Source organism: Sciurus carolinensis, chromosome 12, assembly GCF_902686445.1.
Source record: "Sciurus carolinensis chromosome 12, mSciCar1.2, whole genome shotgun sequence".
NCBI lineage: Eukaryota > Metazoa > Chordata > Mammalia > Rodentia > Sciuridae > Sciurus > Sciurus carolinensis.
This window is the reverse complement of record NC_062224.1, coordinates 1752382-1769233: the sequence shown is the minus strand read 5'-3', so window position 1 is coordinate 1769233 and position 16852 is coordinate 1752382. Positions and strand designations below refer to the sequence as shown.

The 16852-nt window shown below is 57.2% G+C and overlaps 1 protein-coding gene across 3 annotated transcripts in view; it reads left to right on the top strand.

Moving 5' to 3' along the window:
• Sipa1l2 (signal induced proliferation associated 1 like 2) overlaps nt 1–16852 on the top strand; it is a 123117-nt gene that overhangs the window by 68372 nt on the left and 37893 nt on the right. For all 3 annotated transcript variants that reach the window (XM_047520243.1, XM_047520242.1, XM_047520241.1), the window contains exons 5-8: nt 3001–3175; nt 6358–6461; nt 13023–13180; nt 14747–15323. In XM_047520243.1, the coding sequence (XP_047376199.1) occupies nt 3001–3175; nt 6358–6461; nt 13023–13180; nt 14747–15323 (1014 nt within the window). The remainder of the gene's footprint in view (nt 1–3000; nt 3176–6357; nt 6462–13022; nt 13181–14746; nt 15324–16852) is intronic.

Genomic DNA, 16852 nt, shown 5'->3' with positions numbered 1-16852 from the left:
AATGACTTGGAGCGGAAACTGAGAGGTGGGTGTCTGAGCGTAGGCAGTTTATTTTAGTGAGCCAATTTGTTTTTAAGTACAAGATTAAAATTTTAAAAAGAGGGTAGTGACTGTATTTCCAGAATTTACCAAGGAAAATATTTTGCACATGTTAGAGGACTGTGAGGTATTTCTTGGTACTGAGAAGCTGGCACAGTAACACTCACATCAAATGGTCCTGAGATCCTCCGTCTCAAGAGCAGAAACTGGTGTGTTGGAACACCAGACCCCAACTCTGAACACGTGTGGTCGGCTTTTCAAGTGGCATGCAGAGTAGGGTGGCCCTGATCACGATTGGTAGAGCATGTGGAGTAGGAAGTGTCCGAAAACAGTCCTGACGGCGCATGGTGGAGGGGTGCAGAGGGCGTCCCGGATGTCCACTCCTCCGTCCACGCAGGCTGGACAGGAATGGTGCACCAGTTAGGATGTCCTGGGCAAGACTCTTCCCTAAGCCACCTGCTCCGCCCCTCATGGCCACTCAGCCCTGGTCACCTGTTCACCTACGTGGCAGATTGCTCAGAAACAGATCCCAGCCTGCCTGGGGAGCTGTGTGCTCAGCAATGGTGCTGAACCACGGTGAGGTCACCTGCTCAGAAGGGACACTGAGCCAGAGCTAGGCCTGAGCTCGGGAGGGGTGCCAAGCCACTGAGCAGCCTTGTGCGCCGCGGTGGTACTGAGCCGCAGCAAGGCCGTGTGCTCCGCGGTGGTACTGAGCCACAGTGCGGCGAGGCTGCGTGCTCCGCGGTGGTGCTGAGCCGCGGCGAGGCCCATGTTTGGGAGGGCTCCTGAGCCACTACACACAGGCTGGTTTCGAGACATTGTCAAGGCTTTGTTTTTACCACCTTCACTTTAATTTAAAATTTTCTGTCAGTAATCACAAAGCTCCTGGCCTTGGGGGGTATGGCGGGCCGTTGTGATCCTATCTGGGAAGGAACAGAGACACATGCTCGTTCTTCTGCCCTCCATGTGTCCTTCAGTTTAGGATGCTGACAGCACGGGGGTTGTGACAAGTGCGTGTTTCGGTGTGCAGCAGGTTCAGGCCCAGATGCCAGCCTCCTCCCTCCCAGGGCTGATGTCCTGCAGTGTGACTGGTAGGTTTTATCCAGTAGCGTACATTCGGTAAAGCAAAGGCCCAACAGCCAGAGTTGAGCTCTTCCAGCAGTGAGTGAGAAGCAGGGCAAGGACATGAGGGTCTGCGGCTGCTACTTGGTGACCAGAACACCTGACAAGAACCACGGCAGGAGGCGAGGCTTATTTTGGCTCAGAGTTTCAGAGGTCTCAGACCTTATTCTAGACTGCACTGTAGGAACAGGGCAGGCGGGCACAGAGCTGGGGGCCTGCTCACTGCATGGCAGCCAGAGAATGGGGAGCAGGAGAAGAGGGCCTGGGGACAGGTGCGGTCCCCTCAGCACACCCGCAGTGACCCACACCTCCAAGCACGCTCCTCCTGCCTACAGTTACCACCAGGAGTCCATTCAAGTTGTTACTCCACCAAGTAGAGCAACCCTGGTGGCCTGGCCCTCACAGTCCAGCCATTGCCTGAAAGCCCACCGCAGAACCCTGCTGCACTGGGGACCTGCTCTCAAGGCGTGAGCTTTTAGGGGGACATTTCAGATCCAAACCATAACCCCAGGTGTTCCGATTCCACAGTCACTCAGCCTTCAGTGTCTGATGAGGGTTGTGAGTCACAAGAGTGCCCTAAGGCCGAGTAAGATCCCGACAGGTATATCATGAACTGCCACGAGGCCCTTTTATTGTAGCTTGCTTGTTGGTGTGTTGGACTGTCTCTTCTTGACCCTGCTGAAGAACCAGCTCTTTGTCTGTAGTGCCAGGTGTTCGGTGGCTCCTGCACATTGTCTCTAGCCCCTCGGAGGTTGGGACCCTGGTCTCCACTGTGTGCTGGGGAGCTGGTGGCTGTGTGGTGCCCAGGGCCCTGAACTTCCAATGCCCTGGCACCTGTCTTTGCAGGTTGCTGGCTGTGCCAGGCCACGAGCAGGGGATGTTTCCTGTCGCCTGGGGAGGTTGCTGTGGGCAGCCTGTATGGTTATTGGGTGGCAGTGCCATGAGGTGCCACACCCTGTGCTGCCCGCCAGAAGTGAGGTCATCTTGCCATGTTTACTGGGACAGTCAGCTGCGGGTTTTGATCAGAGGCTGTGACGGTGACGGGCCAGTGTGTGACCATCTGTCTATTTCTGAGGCTCAGGGCACTGGTGGGAGGAGCTCTCCTTCCAGGAAACCGGGGAAGCTGTGAGATTGGACGCAGCGTCTTGCTGGTTGTGGCTGGCGAGTCCGCCTCGGGCTCCTGTGGCGGGGACAGTGAGCAGCTGGGCAGGAGCCGGCCCAGGGCTGCTGGTGTCCGTGGTGCGTTGCATCTGTAGCCGATGTTTCCTTTTCAAGGTACTGCAGGATGTGAGAAGTGACTGTAGGTATTCAACAGTTACTTGTGGAAGCAGAACATCTTCTGTTTATACACATCCATCACAGGTCCCAATAGGATTCTTTCCTGGCCAGACCTTCATGTTTTTCTTTCCTTACTGTTTTACACATTTCCATGAATGTTCACATAAACTAAAGACGGATATGGCATTAGAACCAGCGGGGGAAATCTTGTTAAAGTTGTGGCCTTTCTCCTTCCCGTGCAGGCCTGAGATCAAGTATTTGCCCAGTGGCTTTTTTACACAGACCCCAAGCTAGATTGCCCATCCTTCTGGAACCCCAGCAGGTCCCCCACTACTGTGGCCGTATTGGCTCTCCTGGGCTTCCGGCACTTTTCCAGCTGGATTTGGGCGTTTCTGGGTTGGTTGCTGCACCATCTCATACAGAAATCAGTGCCTGCTTATCTGCTTGGGGGAGCCGTTCTGTGTTTGCTGAGGACAGAGCCCTAGGCGTCTGTGTTTTCTTTTACTGGAGTTAGCCTACCTGGAACTCCTTACAAGTGATCACATTTCCTCCCCATTTCAGCTGAGTTTTCAGCACAAGATTGGGATCCTCTATTGCAAAGCAGGACAGAGCACAGAGGAGGAAATGTACAACAATGAGACAGCAGGACCAGCTTTTGAGGAATTCCTGGACCTTCTGGGACAGAGAGTACGGCTGAAAGGATTCACTAAATACCGTGCCCAGCTGGACAATAAAAGTAAGCTCCGCGCATGGGTGAGTTCGGGTCTGCAGAGGTGGGGGTCACATGCACCCCTGCTCTTGGCCCCAGAAGCCGCCCACCAAGCTTCTTGGGTCACCATGGATGTCCTCAGGTGAGCAGGGCTCATTTCTCCGGGGGCATGTGTCACATCGCATACCCCAGGGCTTCTGCTTTTGTGATGCCAGCAGAGCTGCCCGTGTTTCCCCGGGACTCTTGGTGTTGTCCCTCCTTTGGTGCACCCCACTCTGTGACTCTGTGATGTCACATCAAGGACCAGCATTGCATTCATTGCTGAGACAGAACATGGGCCCATTCATTGGCGCACATAACTGGGCTCATTCGTTTCCAGATTCATGGTGTCAGCGGGGAGTTGCAGCTTGGGTAGGAAGCCAAGTGTCCTGCTTTCCAGAGACCTAAGTCAGGTTCCCCGGAGTGGGACACACATCTGCCCTTGGGGGCCAGATTGACCACCCGATTCGGATCCGGGCTTTCTGCCCTCCGCGGGTCGCAAGCTGTCCAGCATCCCCTGTGGTCCTGGGGACTTCTCTTTCATCTTCCTGCTGTTACTTAGATGCTACCAGCACTTGAAATACCAGGCAGCATGTTTTTACGTATGTGGGGAATTCCTATCAGTTACTTCTTGCTCTTTTACTGATAGATTTGTGGATGATAAGGCTGGGGTCTGAGAGCTACTGCCACTCTAGGTGGGAGGGCAAAGCAGGAACCGTCCCCGAGGGTGCCAGGGCGTGGCTGGCCCTGTGCGAGCCTGCCTGCCCTCAGTGTCCCACCCCTGCCCAGTGTCCACTCAGCCTGATGCTCTGTCCAGATGAGGTGGCACCTTAGTCAGTCCTGGGTTTTGATCTGTTTCTAAGTTTTAATGGTGTTGCCTCACGTGTGTAAAGAGCTAAGAATGACATCCCCTCAAATGTCCACTGCTCACGCCTCAGGTTTGTAAAGACAGGGAAGTGACCCGTGACACCCTGTGTGTGAATATGCATATGCATTAAGAAAGATCCATGAGATCCGTTCTGATTCTCTTTTCTAACTTCCCTTTGCTCAAAACCACAACCCAGCTACTAGAGAGGCTACTGTGTTACCCTGGGGACCTCTTTGTGGGCAGCCACTGTGGAGGGGGTCCTTTCTCCTCAGTGAGAGACACTGAGAAGTCACTCTAAGAAGTGGTCTGTGACGTGCACGGCACCGCAGCATGGATTGCCCCATGTCTTCCCTCATATAGAGTTGACGTCAGTCTCATGACCCGAGAGATACTCCCAGTGCAGACAGCTCAAGGACACGAGAACTAAAAACCAGATCGAGATAGGTGGACTCTGAGACAGCAGGTCTTTACTTTAGGAGCAAGACACTCCTGAGACGCAAAGAAGTGTGACGCTGCTTAGAAGAGAGGAAAGAGCTAAGAACGAGATGTCTTGGTACGGTCAAATGAAAATTTTGTCTCATAGAATGAAGAAGTAAAAATCTTCTTTCTGAAATTTGGGAGAATTGGGTACGGTGTTAACCATCTCTAGGCTGCCAGTCTGGGCCCAAGGGGAATGGAGTAGGAACAGGGTTGACCACTGAGACACCCTCATCGCCAGGCAGTGACCCTGTTGGGGCGGCACCTCTCCTCTCTGCTGCCAGCCCCTGAGCCGGGCGCCTTGGCTTCCTTTCTCCCTGGATCTGGTGTCTGAGATGAAACCTCCACAGTGCCGTGGCGTCGCCTCTCGGTGCTGCCGGGCTGGCTGGCTGTGCTCACATCTCCAGGAACGTGGCCACCCAGAGCATCCCTGCTGTGACTGGCTCCCTGGTCTGAGCAGGGGCCGTCAGGTCCCAGAGTGACTGTTAGGACTGACATTGGCCACTCTGTCTCCCCCGCTTGATTTTGTGGTCAGTGAGTCCACCATTTGCGGAAGGGCTAGAGACCCCTTGCTCACTGTGACTCAGCTCCCACCTCTCAGGCCCCGTCCACCCTCGAGGCTCTGAACCAGGAGAGTCCAGGTGGACCATTACTTCCCGAAGAATAGCAGTACGTGTTTCCTGAGTGTCAACAGGACGGTTCCTTCTTCTTGGCTACTGCTGACCACATCTGCGAGTACTTTCCAGGACAGCCGAGAACCACACAGGACTTCTTCTAGTTAATGACCTGGACTGTCTCCAAGTTGGATATAAATATCAAAAAGAGACATGCTACAAGGTCAGAAGGAAAAACAATGAAGGTCCGTGAAGGTTGACTATTTTTATATTTCAAAGTAAAAATTTTAGATTTCAAACTAAAAGAGATTTATCCAAAATGACTGCTCAGAGGTTTCCCTAGAAAATACAGTGGGGTAAGCATTGGTGAGCAGTCACTCCTTGCTGTTTAAGAAGTGAAAGAGTCACAGGAGTGGAAGATTCATAAGTGCCCAAGTGGCTTTGAGAAGGGCAGCCCTGAGGTCGGCTGACCTTGCTTTCCAAGTGTCCTTCTGCCTTCATCTGCCTGCACAGAGTGCTCCAGAACTTCCTCCAGAATTGTTCTCCAGTTGCTGAGTTGGTTGGAATGTCTGAGACTCGCTCATGGAAGTCCCGTGGATCACACAGATGGTTTTGAATCTGCAGAGAATCATTGTGCTTGTCAAAGATGAGCAGCTCCATGACCAGCAGGGTTCAGGTGTCAGGTGAAAAGATACAGCAAGACGCCGCTCTCCTGGTCCTCGGTTTAGAGGATGCCCCACTGCTGCAGGTGCCTTGGTGGACAGGAAAGTTCTGTTCTACCTTGTCGACCCTCCTTTGTTCTTCTGCGTCCTTGAAGGTCATGTGTCCCCAGGTGACGCAGAATCAACAGGAGATGCACATACAGGGTGTGGCCAGGCCCTGGCTGCCCAGCTCTCGCCTGCAGGCACTCCACTGGACCTGGGCTGGCCTCACTCCTTCCCCCTCGCCACAGACCGGAGGCAGAGCCCCTGTCCCTGGTGGTCCTGAGCCCACGTCACAAGGTGCAGAGGAAGTTGAGCAGGTGGAAGCCTCACGGTGGCGAGTGTGGGAGAGCAGAGGCCCTCCGTGCCAGCCTCTGTGGGAGGTTGGGGGCACTCCTGGAAGCTGTGGGCAGGAAGGTCGAGCCGCCTTTTGTGACAGTGACCTTCTGGGTGTCGATGCGCAGAGTCTGCCGTGGCCTAACCTCTTTTGTGATTAACCTTGGTTTGCAGCCGACTCCACGGGAACCCACTCCCTCTACACCACCTACAAGGACTACGAGCTTATGTTCCATGTGTCCACCCTGCTCCCCTACATGCCCAGCAACAGGCAGCAGGTAGGTCCGCCCCTCGACTTCCCTCCTGGGCTTGCAGAGCAGCACGGGAGGCTCTTCAGCCTCCGGCTCTCTGGAAGGGTTTGGGTTTTAAAAGGAGGATCATTGCAGTGGTTCCTCATGAAATTCAGAGTCTCCTGCACCTTTACGGGTGTTGGCAGAATCTCAGGAGACCTGGCCAGGCCAGGCCCACGGCCCGGCCCAGCTCTCTGCAGGTGGTGAACGACTTAATGATAAAAACACTCTTCACGGTTGTTGCTGGTTTATTTTGGCTATTGTTCTTCATTTAGTTTTCATTGTTTTAAGTGAGTTTTTGACATTTTAAGAGGAAAAAAAATCACTGTGCATTGTGCTTTGAATGTAGCTACTAAAAATTAAGACCTTTGAAAACTTGAATGATGCATAAAACATGCTAGAGTAGTTTACATAACTATTGGTGTAGCTAGAAAACGGGCTGAGCAAGTTCTTTTGCGGAAATTACTAGAAATTGTGGCTCTTATTCCTGTGCCAAAACACTCACAGTCCGAGCCTGCTGAGCGCGAGATCCTGGGGCAGTAAGGAGCTGCGTTTGGGACAGGCTCCCTGGGAGGGGCGGCTCTGCCGTCTCGTTTCCGTCTTGCTCAGCTTGTGTCAGAGCCCAGGCTGAGGCATGAGGCCGTGGTGGCTCCTGAAGGTGGCCCGGGCTCCCAGGCTGCGGCGCGAGGCCGTGCTGGCTCCTGAAGGTGGCCCGGGCTCCCAGCTAAACTTGCCGTTGGGGCGTGGCTGCGCTGGACTGAGGCAGGGTGCTGGCAGCAGCGGGTCCCCCTTCTGGGAAGCCTGGGTCTCCTGACGTCACTGCAGAGTGTCGGGACATGCAGTTCCCTGGGGCATTTGTCCAGTGAGTGAGACCTAATGGTTTCTGACCACTTCTCTCTTTTTTTTAAATGAACACGTGAACCCTACAGACTTAGCAGAATCTTGGTGGGTTTTCTCCCTGGAGAAGACACTTGAGACTCCTCCTGTCCTGCAGCCCGACGGCGCCCTTCCAGCTGGCGCACTCTGCTCTCCACCTCTCCTCCTGGTCTGTGTGACTGGGGTTTCTTGGCATTCTCTGGCGAATCTTTGCTCAGTCTCTTGTCTTGCCTGCACCTCCCACCTTCTTCTAGAAGCCTCCGTGCCCCACCGCCTGGGGGGCTCTGTCTCTAGGTTCTGCAGCTGCCGTTGGTGCTGAGGTACGGGTGCCTCTCCGCACCCTCTGCCCGTGTCTGCGTTCCAGCCCGAGGACTTTTCCTCCCTCCATCATCTGGACCAATGTGGAACAGACACTGGCCTTCCAGGGGCTCGAGGTGGGCTGGTCTGGCTGTCCAGCTGTGGCTCATTCAGTAACTACAGCCTGGGACTTGGTGCCCAGAGGCCAATAGGGCTTGCTCAGGCCGAGAGAAGCTGGGGTGCTCAGCGGAAGGGGAGTCGGGTGTCGGGCACTCCGACCACGTGGCCATTTGGGGCCAACCTTCCACAGGTGGCAGTCTCTGGGGTTTTCAAGTCTGCTGTCACCAGAACTCCAAACTGACCCACCCTCTTTCACTGTTTAGTGCTTGGAGGACTTTGGGGTTCTCTGTGTCTGACCTTATTTCACTAAAACTATCCTGAAAAATTCTGCATACAAAAGTCAGAAACTCTGGAGAGCCAAGAAGAGAGAGTGCAGATGTGGGTCGAAGTGATTGGTGTGTTGCACACTTCCCAGAGTGCAGTTGCTGTTTGTGACACACAAACAGCAGCCTAAAGACCTGCTCGGGACGACTGTATCCCCTTGAGTTGACAAGCCACAGCATCATCTGGATTTGCTGGTAGGCTGAGGTGGGAACAGGGAAAATTGGTTCCATTGCACTTAGTGTCTGCAGCACAGCTGGGGTCCTGGGTGTGGCCCCTGGAAGTCTGCGCACCATACCCCCGGAGGCAGGCCAGCACAGCAGGAGACCAGGGAGGCGCAGGTTACTGGGCCGCTGGAGTCCGCGCTCGGCCTGGTTAGTCCTCGCCCCGCGGCTCAGGCGAGGTCTGCCGCTCCCAGGAGTTTGTGCCTATGCTGGGGACACTGTCAGGAGCCCCGCTCAGAGGGAAGGCCGCCTTCCAGGAGCGCCTGCACAGGGGAGGCTGAGTCCAGGGCTGCCTGGGGCTCCCTGCTTCCCGGGAAGGAGTTCCCGCGGGAGAAGTGCAGCCCGGCTCCCGGGACTCCAGTCCCCTGCCGCCAGCCTCAGGACCCTGGGCAGGCTTTGCAGTGGAGCCTCCATTGCTGCCAAGAGCAGGGTCTGCCTGTCCTGTTGGCCGAGTGCCATGCACACTGTGACCCTCCCCAGCTTGCGAGGCGGGCCGTCATGCCCGCAGGAACAACTGAGGGGGTAGGAGAGCACGGTACTCCGCTGGTCGCAAGTTACCCTGGATTTCCTGGCTGCCAGGCTTCAGTGCCGCTTTGTGATGTGGACAGACATTCCGGTGGTGGTGGCATTGGTGCTGTCCGTCTCTCACCCCCACGTCCCCAGGAGTGTTGACATCGAGGCGCAGCGTCTGCAGTGGCAGGCAGGCGGAGTGTGTCCGGGGCTCACAGCCAAGGCCGATGTGCCCTGCCTGCACCTGAACCTCGGCACCACCGCGTGCGACTGCTCTGCTGGACCAGGCTGTCCATGTCAGGCCCGATTTCCTGCGTTGTTCTTGTGGTAGATCAAGCTGGGCGCTGCTTCTGGGTCCGTTAGAGTCGTGAGTCCAATCTCGGAACACCTCTGACGCTCAGCCAACTGGGGACAGGCAGGACCTGCTCAGGGAGGGTCTCCCTCCTCACAAATGAGGCCCAGGCTGTGGGCAGTGTGTCCACCCCTCAGGGCCGTCTCCCACGTGTGCTCCTCTGCTTGCTCTGGAGATGCCGGTGACGGGGCTGTCATCCGGGGCGGAGCTTCACAGCAGCCCTAGACCTCTCTGGCGGAGACACCCTTTCTTTGGGCCAGGCAAATGACAGAGGGAGGTGCCCTGGTGTGGCGCACAGTGACCTCTGCTTTCTCATGCAGGCTGCTCCGCTCGGAGGAGTTAGGAGCCCCTGCCCCGCAGTGAGGCCAGGCCCCTGGGGATCAGAGCCACACTCCCGGGCCCTGCCACCACAGCGGTGACAGTGCAGAGCGTGTTAGGCTTGGGCTGGCTGGACCCCCTCCTCCATGTTGGAGGGCTTGCGGGGGCGTGTGAACGCTGGAGCCTGTGTCCTGTGCTGCTGAGCTGTCCTGCCCGCCCCGGGCTTCACCTGTGAAGGGCAGTGGGAGCGTCGACCAGGACGAGGGCTTACGTGGCTTTGCAGGGCTGGCTCTGTTCCCAGCCCTCGGCAGGAGACGTGCCCTCCAGATCTCAGGATGGCCGTTGGAAGAAAGTGCCTGAGCGGCTCGTTTCCTTTGCCTCTGAGGTCGCTGAACCTGCGTTCCTGTCTTGCTTCTCCGGTTGTAGAACCTTCAGCGTTGCCCTCCTGGCTTGTACGTGTGCTGAGTCACATACGCAAGGTGGTGAGCCTTTCAGATGCCGAACCTTGAGACGCGGGTGGGTGGTGCCTGTGAGCCTTGGTCTCACTGACTGTTGCCTGGTGGCCAAGCTCCCTCCGTGGCGGGGCCTTTCCTGCAGAGCCGGGGTGTGCGTGGGCTGCCAAGCTCCCTCCGTGGCGGGGCCTTTCCTGCAGAGCCGGGGTGTGCGTGGGCTGCCCCTCCTTGTTGCAGCCCTGCTCTTCTGCAGGAGATGCTGGGTACCTCTGAGGGTGGAGGCAGGCCACAGGAGTGCGAGGGTGTGTGAGCGCAGACGCGCAGACGAAGGGCCCTCACAGAAGCCGCCCTCCCAGCTCATGGAGACTGGTGCGACCGGGCGCAGCCCAGGTGGCGACTGCCAGGTCAGGTGGTGGGAGGCGTGGCGGGCCAGAAGCGGCTGGTCAGACAGGTCCTCGTGGGCGCCGACTCCAGCACCGAGCCGCAGCATGGATCCCCAGGGCCGGGATCGAGGACCAGCGTCTTCGTGGGCTGTGGGCTTGCTCTTCCTGAGACCTGGTGTGGGGACCACTTACCAGCCTCTGACGCACCCCATGCAGCCCGCAGAGTGAGGTGTGGTCCACCCGTTTCTTTTTCTTCCTGTTAAGATGAGGGAGGACCACAGCTGTTCCTGTGTGCTGTCCTGCCCCCTGTCAGAGTCCGCAGAACCTCACTGCCCAGTGAGAAAAACACAAGGCCAAATGCCAGAGAAAACGTGCGCTCCCACCCAAGCTCCCGAGTCTTGTTCCGTGCTCCGCGCAGCCTGAGGACACGTTTGTTGACTCTCGGGATGTTTTCTTTCTTGAGTCTCTAACTCGAGAACTCCACCAGCTGGGCTCGCTGCTCCTGGTCGAGTCTCCCCCAGAGATCTCCAATTTCACTCTGGCTGTCCCCCGCGAGCCCCACAGTGTGGCGCATTATGTGACCGTGATAACAAATTAATGGACTTTCAAGAACATTGTTCGGCCCATTTTACAAAGTATAAGATGGTGCCAAGTAGGGCACAAAGTCCGGGTGGCCAACGTGGCAGGTGGACTGGTGCCTCTCAGCTGGTGTTGTCAGTGTGGCGTCGTGAGGCACAGGCCACATCCAGCAGGGACGCAGGGCAGTCTGGTGTGGCAGTGAGTACCCACGAAGCTCTGGCAGTGGGTGGGCACCTGCCCTGTCTCCCTCGGCACTGGAGGGGTGCTGTGTGTCAGGCAGGGCGTTGACCAGTGCGCAGCCCGGGCCACTGCCCTGCTCCCACAAACACTGAACGCGGCCCTGTTTCCCTTGTCCTGTTGCATAGCAGGGGCGGGTCCTGCCTTTCAGCTCTGGGGAAGCGGAAGAATGTCCTTGCCGCCTACGGTTTTCACTGACTTACACGCATGTGAAATGCCACATCTTACTTAAGGATCTAGCAAATAGTTTTAAAGCCACAGATTTAAGAGGGTGCCCACCGGGTCTGATCACGTGTTAATACGTGTTTCAAACTCCACTCGGACGGCACAGTGAAGTAGCGTGTTCACAACTTCAGCCGTGGGGTTTTAAGCGGAACTTTCCAGTGTGTGGATCAGCTATTTCCCTGGCCCATAGAAAACTGAGAGGGACTGTTCCCGTCCCACCCCTTGGCCTTTCGTCACTCTAAGTCACAAGGCGGGGTCCTGGCAGGGAAATCCGTGCGCCCAGGCTCACGAGGTTTTAGAGGTCCAGCTGGATGCTCCCAGGCTGGAATACTCTCCGTAGGTGCCAAATGAATTCCAGGGTAGCAGCATCCCTGTCCAAGAGACCGATTGCCGGAGGTGGCCTGCCCTGCCGCGGCCACCAGCTGTGAGGAGGGCAGACTCCAGAGCCCGATGCTGGCCTTCGCAGAGGGCCTCGGTGTGGGGGCGCTGCCCGGTCCACGGGAGAGGCCGCTGCCATGCCGGGGCTCGGTGCTGAGCGTCCGCAGGCGGGGGTTCTGCACTCAGCCCTCAGGTGCGAAGCCCTGCGCGGGGCTTCTGCAGGGAGGCGAGACCACTATGACCCTGAGTGTGGCGGTGTGAGAAGCGAGGGTGTGCATGTGGCAGAAAGAGCCTCCAGAGTGGTATGCCCGGTGCACCACAGCTAAGAAGGAGTCCGCCAGGTCCCCGGCAGCAGACGGCTGGGCAGGAACGGTGGCTTCACGCTGCAGCGGTTTCTACCACGAAGAACCAAATCCTGTCGTCTTCCACAAGGTGGGTGGGACCGGGGACATTGCCTTAAGTGCAGTAAGCCGGACACGGGCAGTCGAGTGCCACGTTCTCCCTGTAGGCAGACGCTAGACGTCCCGACCTGCTGGTGGACCAGGGGCTATGGAGGCCGGGCAGGGAAGCGGGCGAAGGGGAAGCCGGCGGGCTGGGTCAGTGCCCGCCCAACTGGAGGGGCCACACCAGGCTCCCTGAAGAGGTCCGATCAACACGTGTTGACCACGGGGGTTCTTAGGACGCCGCTGCCCTGGGGTTCCTCCTCTTCTGCCGGAGTTGTGATCTCTCAGATGACAGACTCCGGTCTTCTCGCTCTCGGGCTGCTGGACTTGTGTGTGGTGGGAAACGTTTAAAGGCCAGCGTCTGGTCGGCTAGCTGGAGGATACTGCCTCCAAGGCGACGGCCCTCTGCTTGGTTACAGGAGTGTGGCTGGTGCTGAGTCTGGTGCGGCCGGCCTGCACAGCTGGCCCTGTGCGGGTGCAGGCCCTTGGGCAGATCTGCCCCTCCCTGGCGCTCCAGCTCCTCCTCTGAGTTGAAGAGTTGAAAGCATGAAATTTCTTAAAGCGTTTTGAGTTATAATGTGTTGTTCTAAGGATTTTTAAGAGGAGCTGTGTGAAAATGGAAAGGAGAGCAAACAGTCTGGATTTTGAAGTAAGAGGTGAAGGTGGTCGTCCAGGTCTCCTTCCTGGGCCCGTGGACACGGCGCCTTGCCCTCTCTGGGGACGTCGAGGAGCCCTGGCTTCTGGAGTGGGCCTCCCCGGCTCCTGCACGCGGGGCGGGGCAGCGTGCGGCGCCTTCGCCTGCCCCGTCTTCACCCTCTGCTTCTTTGGCTGCAGCTCCTGAGGAAGAGGCACATTGGGAACGACATCGTCACCGTGGTCTTCCAGGAGCCGGGGGCGCTGCCCTTCACCCCCAGGAGCATCCGCTCTCACTTCCAGCACGTCTTCGTCATAGTGAAGGTGCACAACCCCTGCACGGAGGCCGTGTGCTACAGGTGAGCCCGCCGCGCCTCTCCGGGGCCTGGCCTCCGCTCTCCCTCCAGCCCCACCGCTGCCAGTCCGTTTCCCCAGACTCACTCGACTTCCTTCTGTGAGAAATCACCTCCTTCCCGTTTTGCCCCCGAGTCAGAGGTGAGAAGAGGGTTGGGGATGTGGCTCAGTGGTGAGCGCTTGCCATCCACGGGCTGGGCCCGTCCCCATCCCCAGCACGTACACACACAGGCATGTCCTTGGTTTGCCTCAGGACTGAGCCCAGCCCTCCTGGCCCCTCCCTGAAATGGCACCAGCCTCCAGGTCGGGCAGTGTGGCCATGGAAGTCCTCTCTTGGAGAAGTGAGCCCAGTGCACTCCACACTCGTCACCAAAGGTCCTGGGGACTCTCCCAGGCAGGGCTGCCAGACCCGGCATCCAGCCAGCTATGTGGCCTGTGTGCGCCCTGGGGCCAGGATGGTGCTGACTGGCCTGCTTTACTCCACACTGACCTGGGGCTCTGTCGAGCTGCCCCTGGACCGCCGTGTGCGTGGTGCTGAGCCGCCTCCTCCCACTGCGGGTCGCGGTTTCTCCAGTGGCTTCTCTGGCCTCACACCCCGTCTGGAAGTGGAAGTCGAGGGTCGCAGCACCTGCTCCAGAGTGTGGTCACGAAGGTTGGGTATCTTACACTGAGCCAGGCGTCCCCAGCGTCCCCGGTGTTCATTCAGGGTCACTCTCCGGTAGCCTTAGAGCAGTCGTGGCCAACACAGCTGGCCTGCAGGGCAGCAGCAGCCACACCCAAAAGGCAGAGGAGCAGCGTGCAGCACGTTCCCAGCCTGCAGCCGCCCGCCAGCAGTTCTCAGCCGAGGCCCTGGCGCAGAGCGCAGGGTCCTAGTGACTAGTGACGGGGAGTCGGCCTCCCTCCACAGCGGAGGCTCTGCCTCTGCCCCCACAGCAGCTCTCACGCCGTGGCTGAGGACCGCTGGCCTGCGTGCCCAGGGGTGCTTCAAGGAGAGGACGTGTTACGTGCAGCATTTCCTGTATAAACGGAATGCTTACGATCCAGAATGCCGCTGCAGACAGGCCGGGCGCGTTGGCGCTCCCAGGGACGTTAGTTACCGGGAGTGACCCAGAGTCCTTCAGGAAGGGCTGGAAACTGAACCTAGAGCCCGCTTACTGCCTGCCGTTTCCAGGCCAAATCGATATTTATCTATCTGCTTAGCATGAGGTGGTTCACCAGCACAAAAAGTCTTAAAGGAATGTCCATTTTTTTCTTGTAGACTTGTGGTTTTAATTGAATTACCAGAATAATTTCAGTATTTGAAGCAGCACACTGTGTTATCTTTCCGTGACGGAAGGCAGCTGGGGGCATCTGCGGGACAGTCACTGATGTAAGCAGCCACTCTGTGACTGCGAAGGTGACAAGGTGACCTTGCTGATGGGGTTAAAGGCACAGTTGGTGGAGCGCCTCAGGCTCGGAACCACCTAACCACAGGACCGAGGCTGCGACGATGGTCTGCCGCAGGGTGGACCTGGCACGTGTCAGGCAGACCCAGAACCGCGGCTCATGCTCTTTTCTCCTTCCGTTTTCAGTGTTGGTGTTTCCAGATCCAAGGACGTGCCACCATTCGGTCCCCCAATTCCCAAAGGTGTAACTTTCCCAAAATCGGCAGTGTTTCGGGACTTCCTTTTAGCCAAAGTGATCAACGCAGAAAACGCAGCCCATAAATCAGAAAAATTCCGAGCAATGGCCACTCGAACAAGGCAAGAGTACTTGAAGGACCTGGCGGAGAACTTCGTGACCACTGCCACAGTGGACGCCTCTGCCAAGTTCAGCTTCATCACCCTGGGCGCTAAGAAGAAGGAGAAGGTGAAGCCCAGGAAGGACGCCCACCTGTACAGCATCGGAGCCATCATGTGGCACGTGGTGGCCAGGGACTTCGGCCAGTCCGCAGACATCGAGTGTCTCCTCGGGATTTCCAATGAGTTCATAATGCTGATTGAAAAGGACTCCAAGAACGTGGTGTTTAACTGTTCCTGCAGGGACGTTATCGGGTGGACGTCGGGACTGATGAGTATCAAAGTGTTTTACGAGAGAGGAGAGTGCATCCTCCTGTCCGCGGTGGACGGCTGCGCCGAAGACGTCAGGGAGATCGTGCAGCGCTTAGTGGTAAGGACGCGTTTCCCGCTGCCCACCCGACCCACCAGGCTGCGCTCGGGAAATCCTACCAGGGTCCAGCCCTTGGGGAATGGCTACTCCTCGCGGACACAGCTTAGTTCTAATGCTGGTTCTCTTGAGAGTAGCTGAATTCTCAAATGGTGGAGGGGCAGCCATCTGAAACGAGGAGCGTTGAGCCAGTGTTCACAGGACCCTGGGTCCTCTTCCTGCGGTATTTGGAGGAGAAACAGGAGGCTCCCGTGGGCGGTCGGTGGTGACTGGCATACCTTCTCAGAGTGAGCAGTGGGCACAGAGTTGCTGTTCACGGGGGCATGTCTGTCCGCAGCTTCAACTCTGCATGTTTGTACAGCAGGTATTTTTGCTTAAATATGTTAAATATATTACTCATTTTTATAAAATCACCATTAAATTAGAAGAGCCTACTGGACAGGAGTGCCCTGAGGTGTTTCGTAGACGTGGTTTTCAGTGCACAGTGTTTGCTCCCAGTTGTAACAAAGGGCGGTTCAGATTTCCGTCTGCATATATGCCGTAGGGCGAGGTGAAAAAGCCCAGCGTGCTTTGGCCATGGGACCTTCTCATGTAAATTTCCCCGTAAAAGAATGTGTTACTTTTAATTAGAAAAACAGTTAAGAATCATGAGAAAAGTTGAAATTGTTTCCATTCCTGTCCCCTTTCCTCTCACCAGATGCAAGTCTCCCCTTTGTTACGAAGCCCCACGTAAATGACAGTGAGGTCACTTCCATGTCTGGTGACTGGAGAGATGTTGTGTGCCTGTGCAGACACTTCCCGCGAGGGCCTCAGTGCCTGGCCAGGCGTGTGTGAACGCAGATGGAGCGTGGGGACCATCGGCCTGCGGTCACCCTGCGTGCCCACAGGACTGGCTCTTGGGCTGCTCTGGGGGTCTCGGCCCTGGCCAGGCTCTTGGTAGTCACAAGTACTTCTTTTTAGAAGTCATCATCTCAGTCATAGTCTGCCCCTAAAAGTGCGGCACAAATGCCACGTCCCAGCCACCAGAACACGCCTTCCATGGGTCTGCGCACTCCTGTCCTGGACCTGCCTTGGCGACTCCCGAAGTCGCTAAGATACCCAGCGTCAGGGGTGTGTTGGAGGCGGATTCGTGACTTCAGATACTGCAGACAGACCACCCAGGACCAGCGAAGGGCCTCGAGCCTGAGGGTGGGCACAGAGTGGCAGTGACGCGGGGGTTGCTTCGTGGTGGAGGAGCTGGTAGGCTTGGCACCCATCGCATGGACAGGCGTGCTCACAGGTGCCTGCTGGGCAGTGAAGATGCAGGACAGGGTGGGGGCAGACGCCAGAGGGACAGGCAGGCTGGCCCGTGGGGCACCTGCGAGTCCAGCGGGCCCGCCTGGAAAGCCCCCGTTGCTGCCTTAGAATCTTCGTGGTTTTGAGTAGCTGGCCCGGGTTTTTAATTTGGGCCCACAAATTGCATAGCCATCCCAGGGACATGGAGAGGCGACCACTGTGCTCCTGTGTAAGCGAGTCCAGGTGAGTGCTTCAGG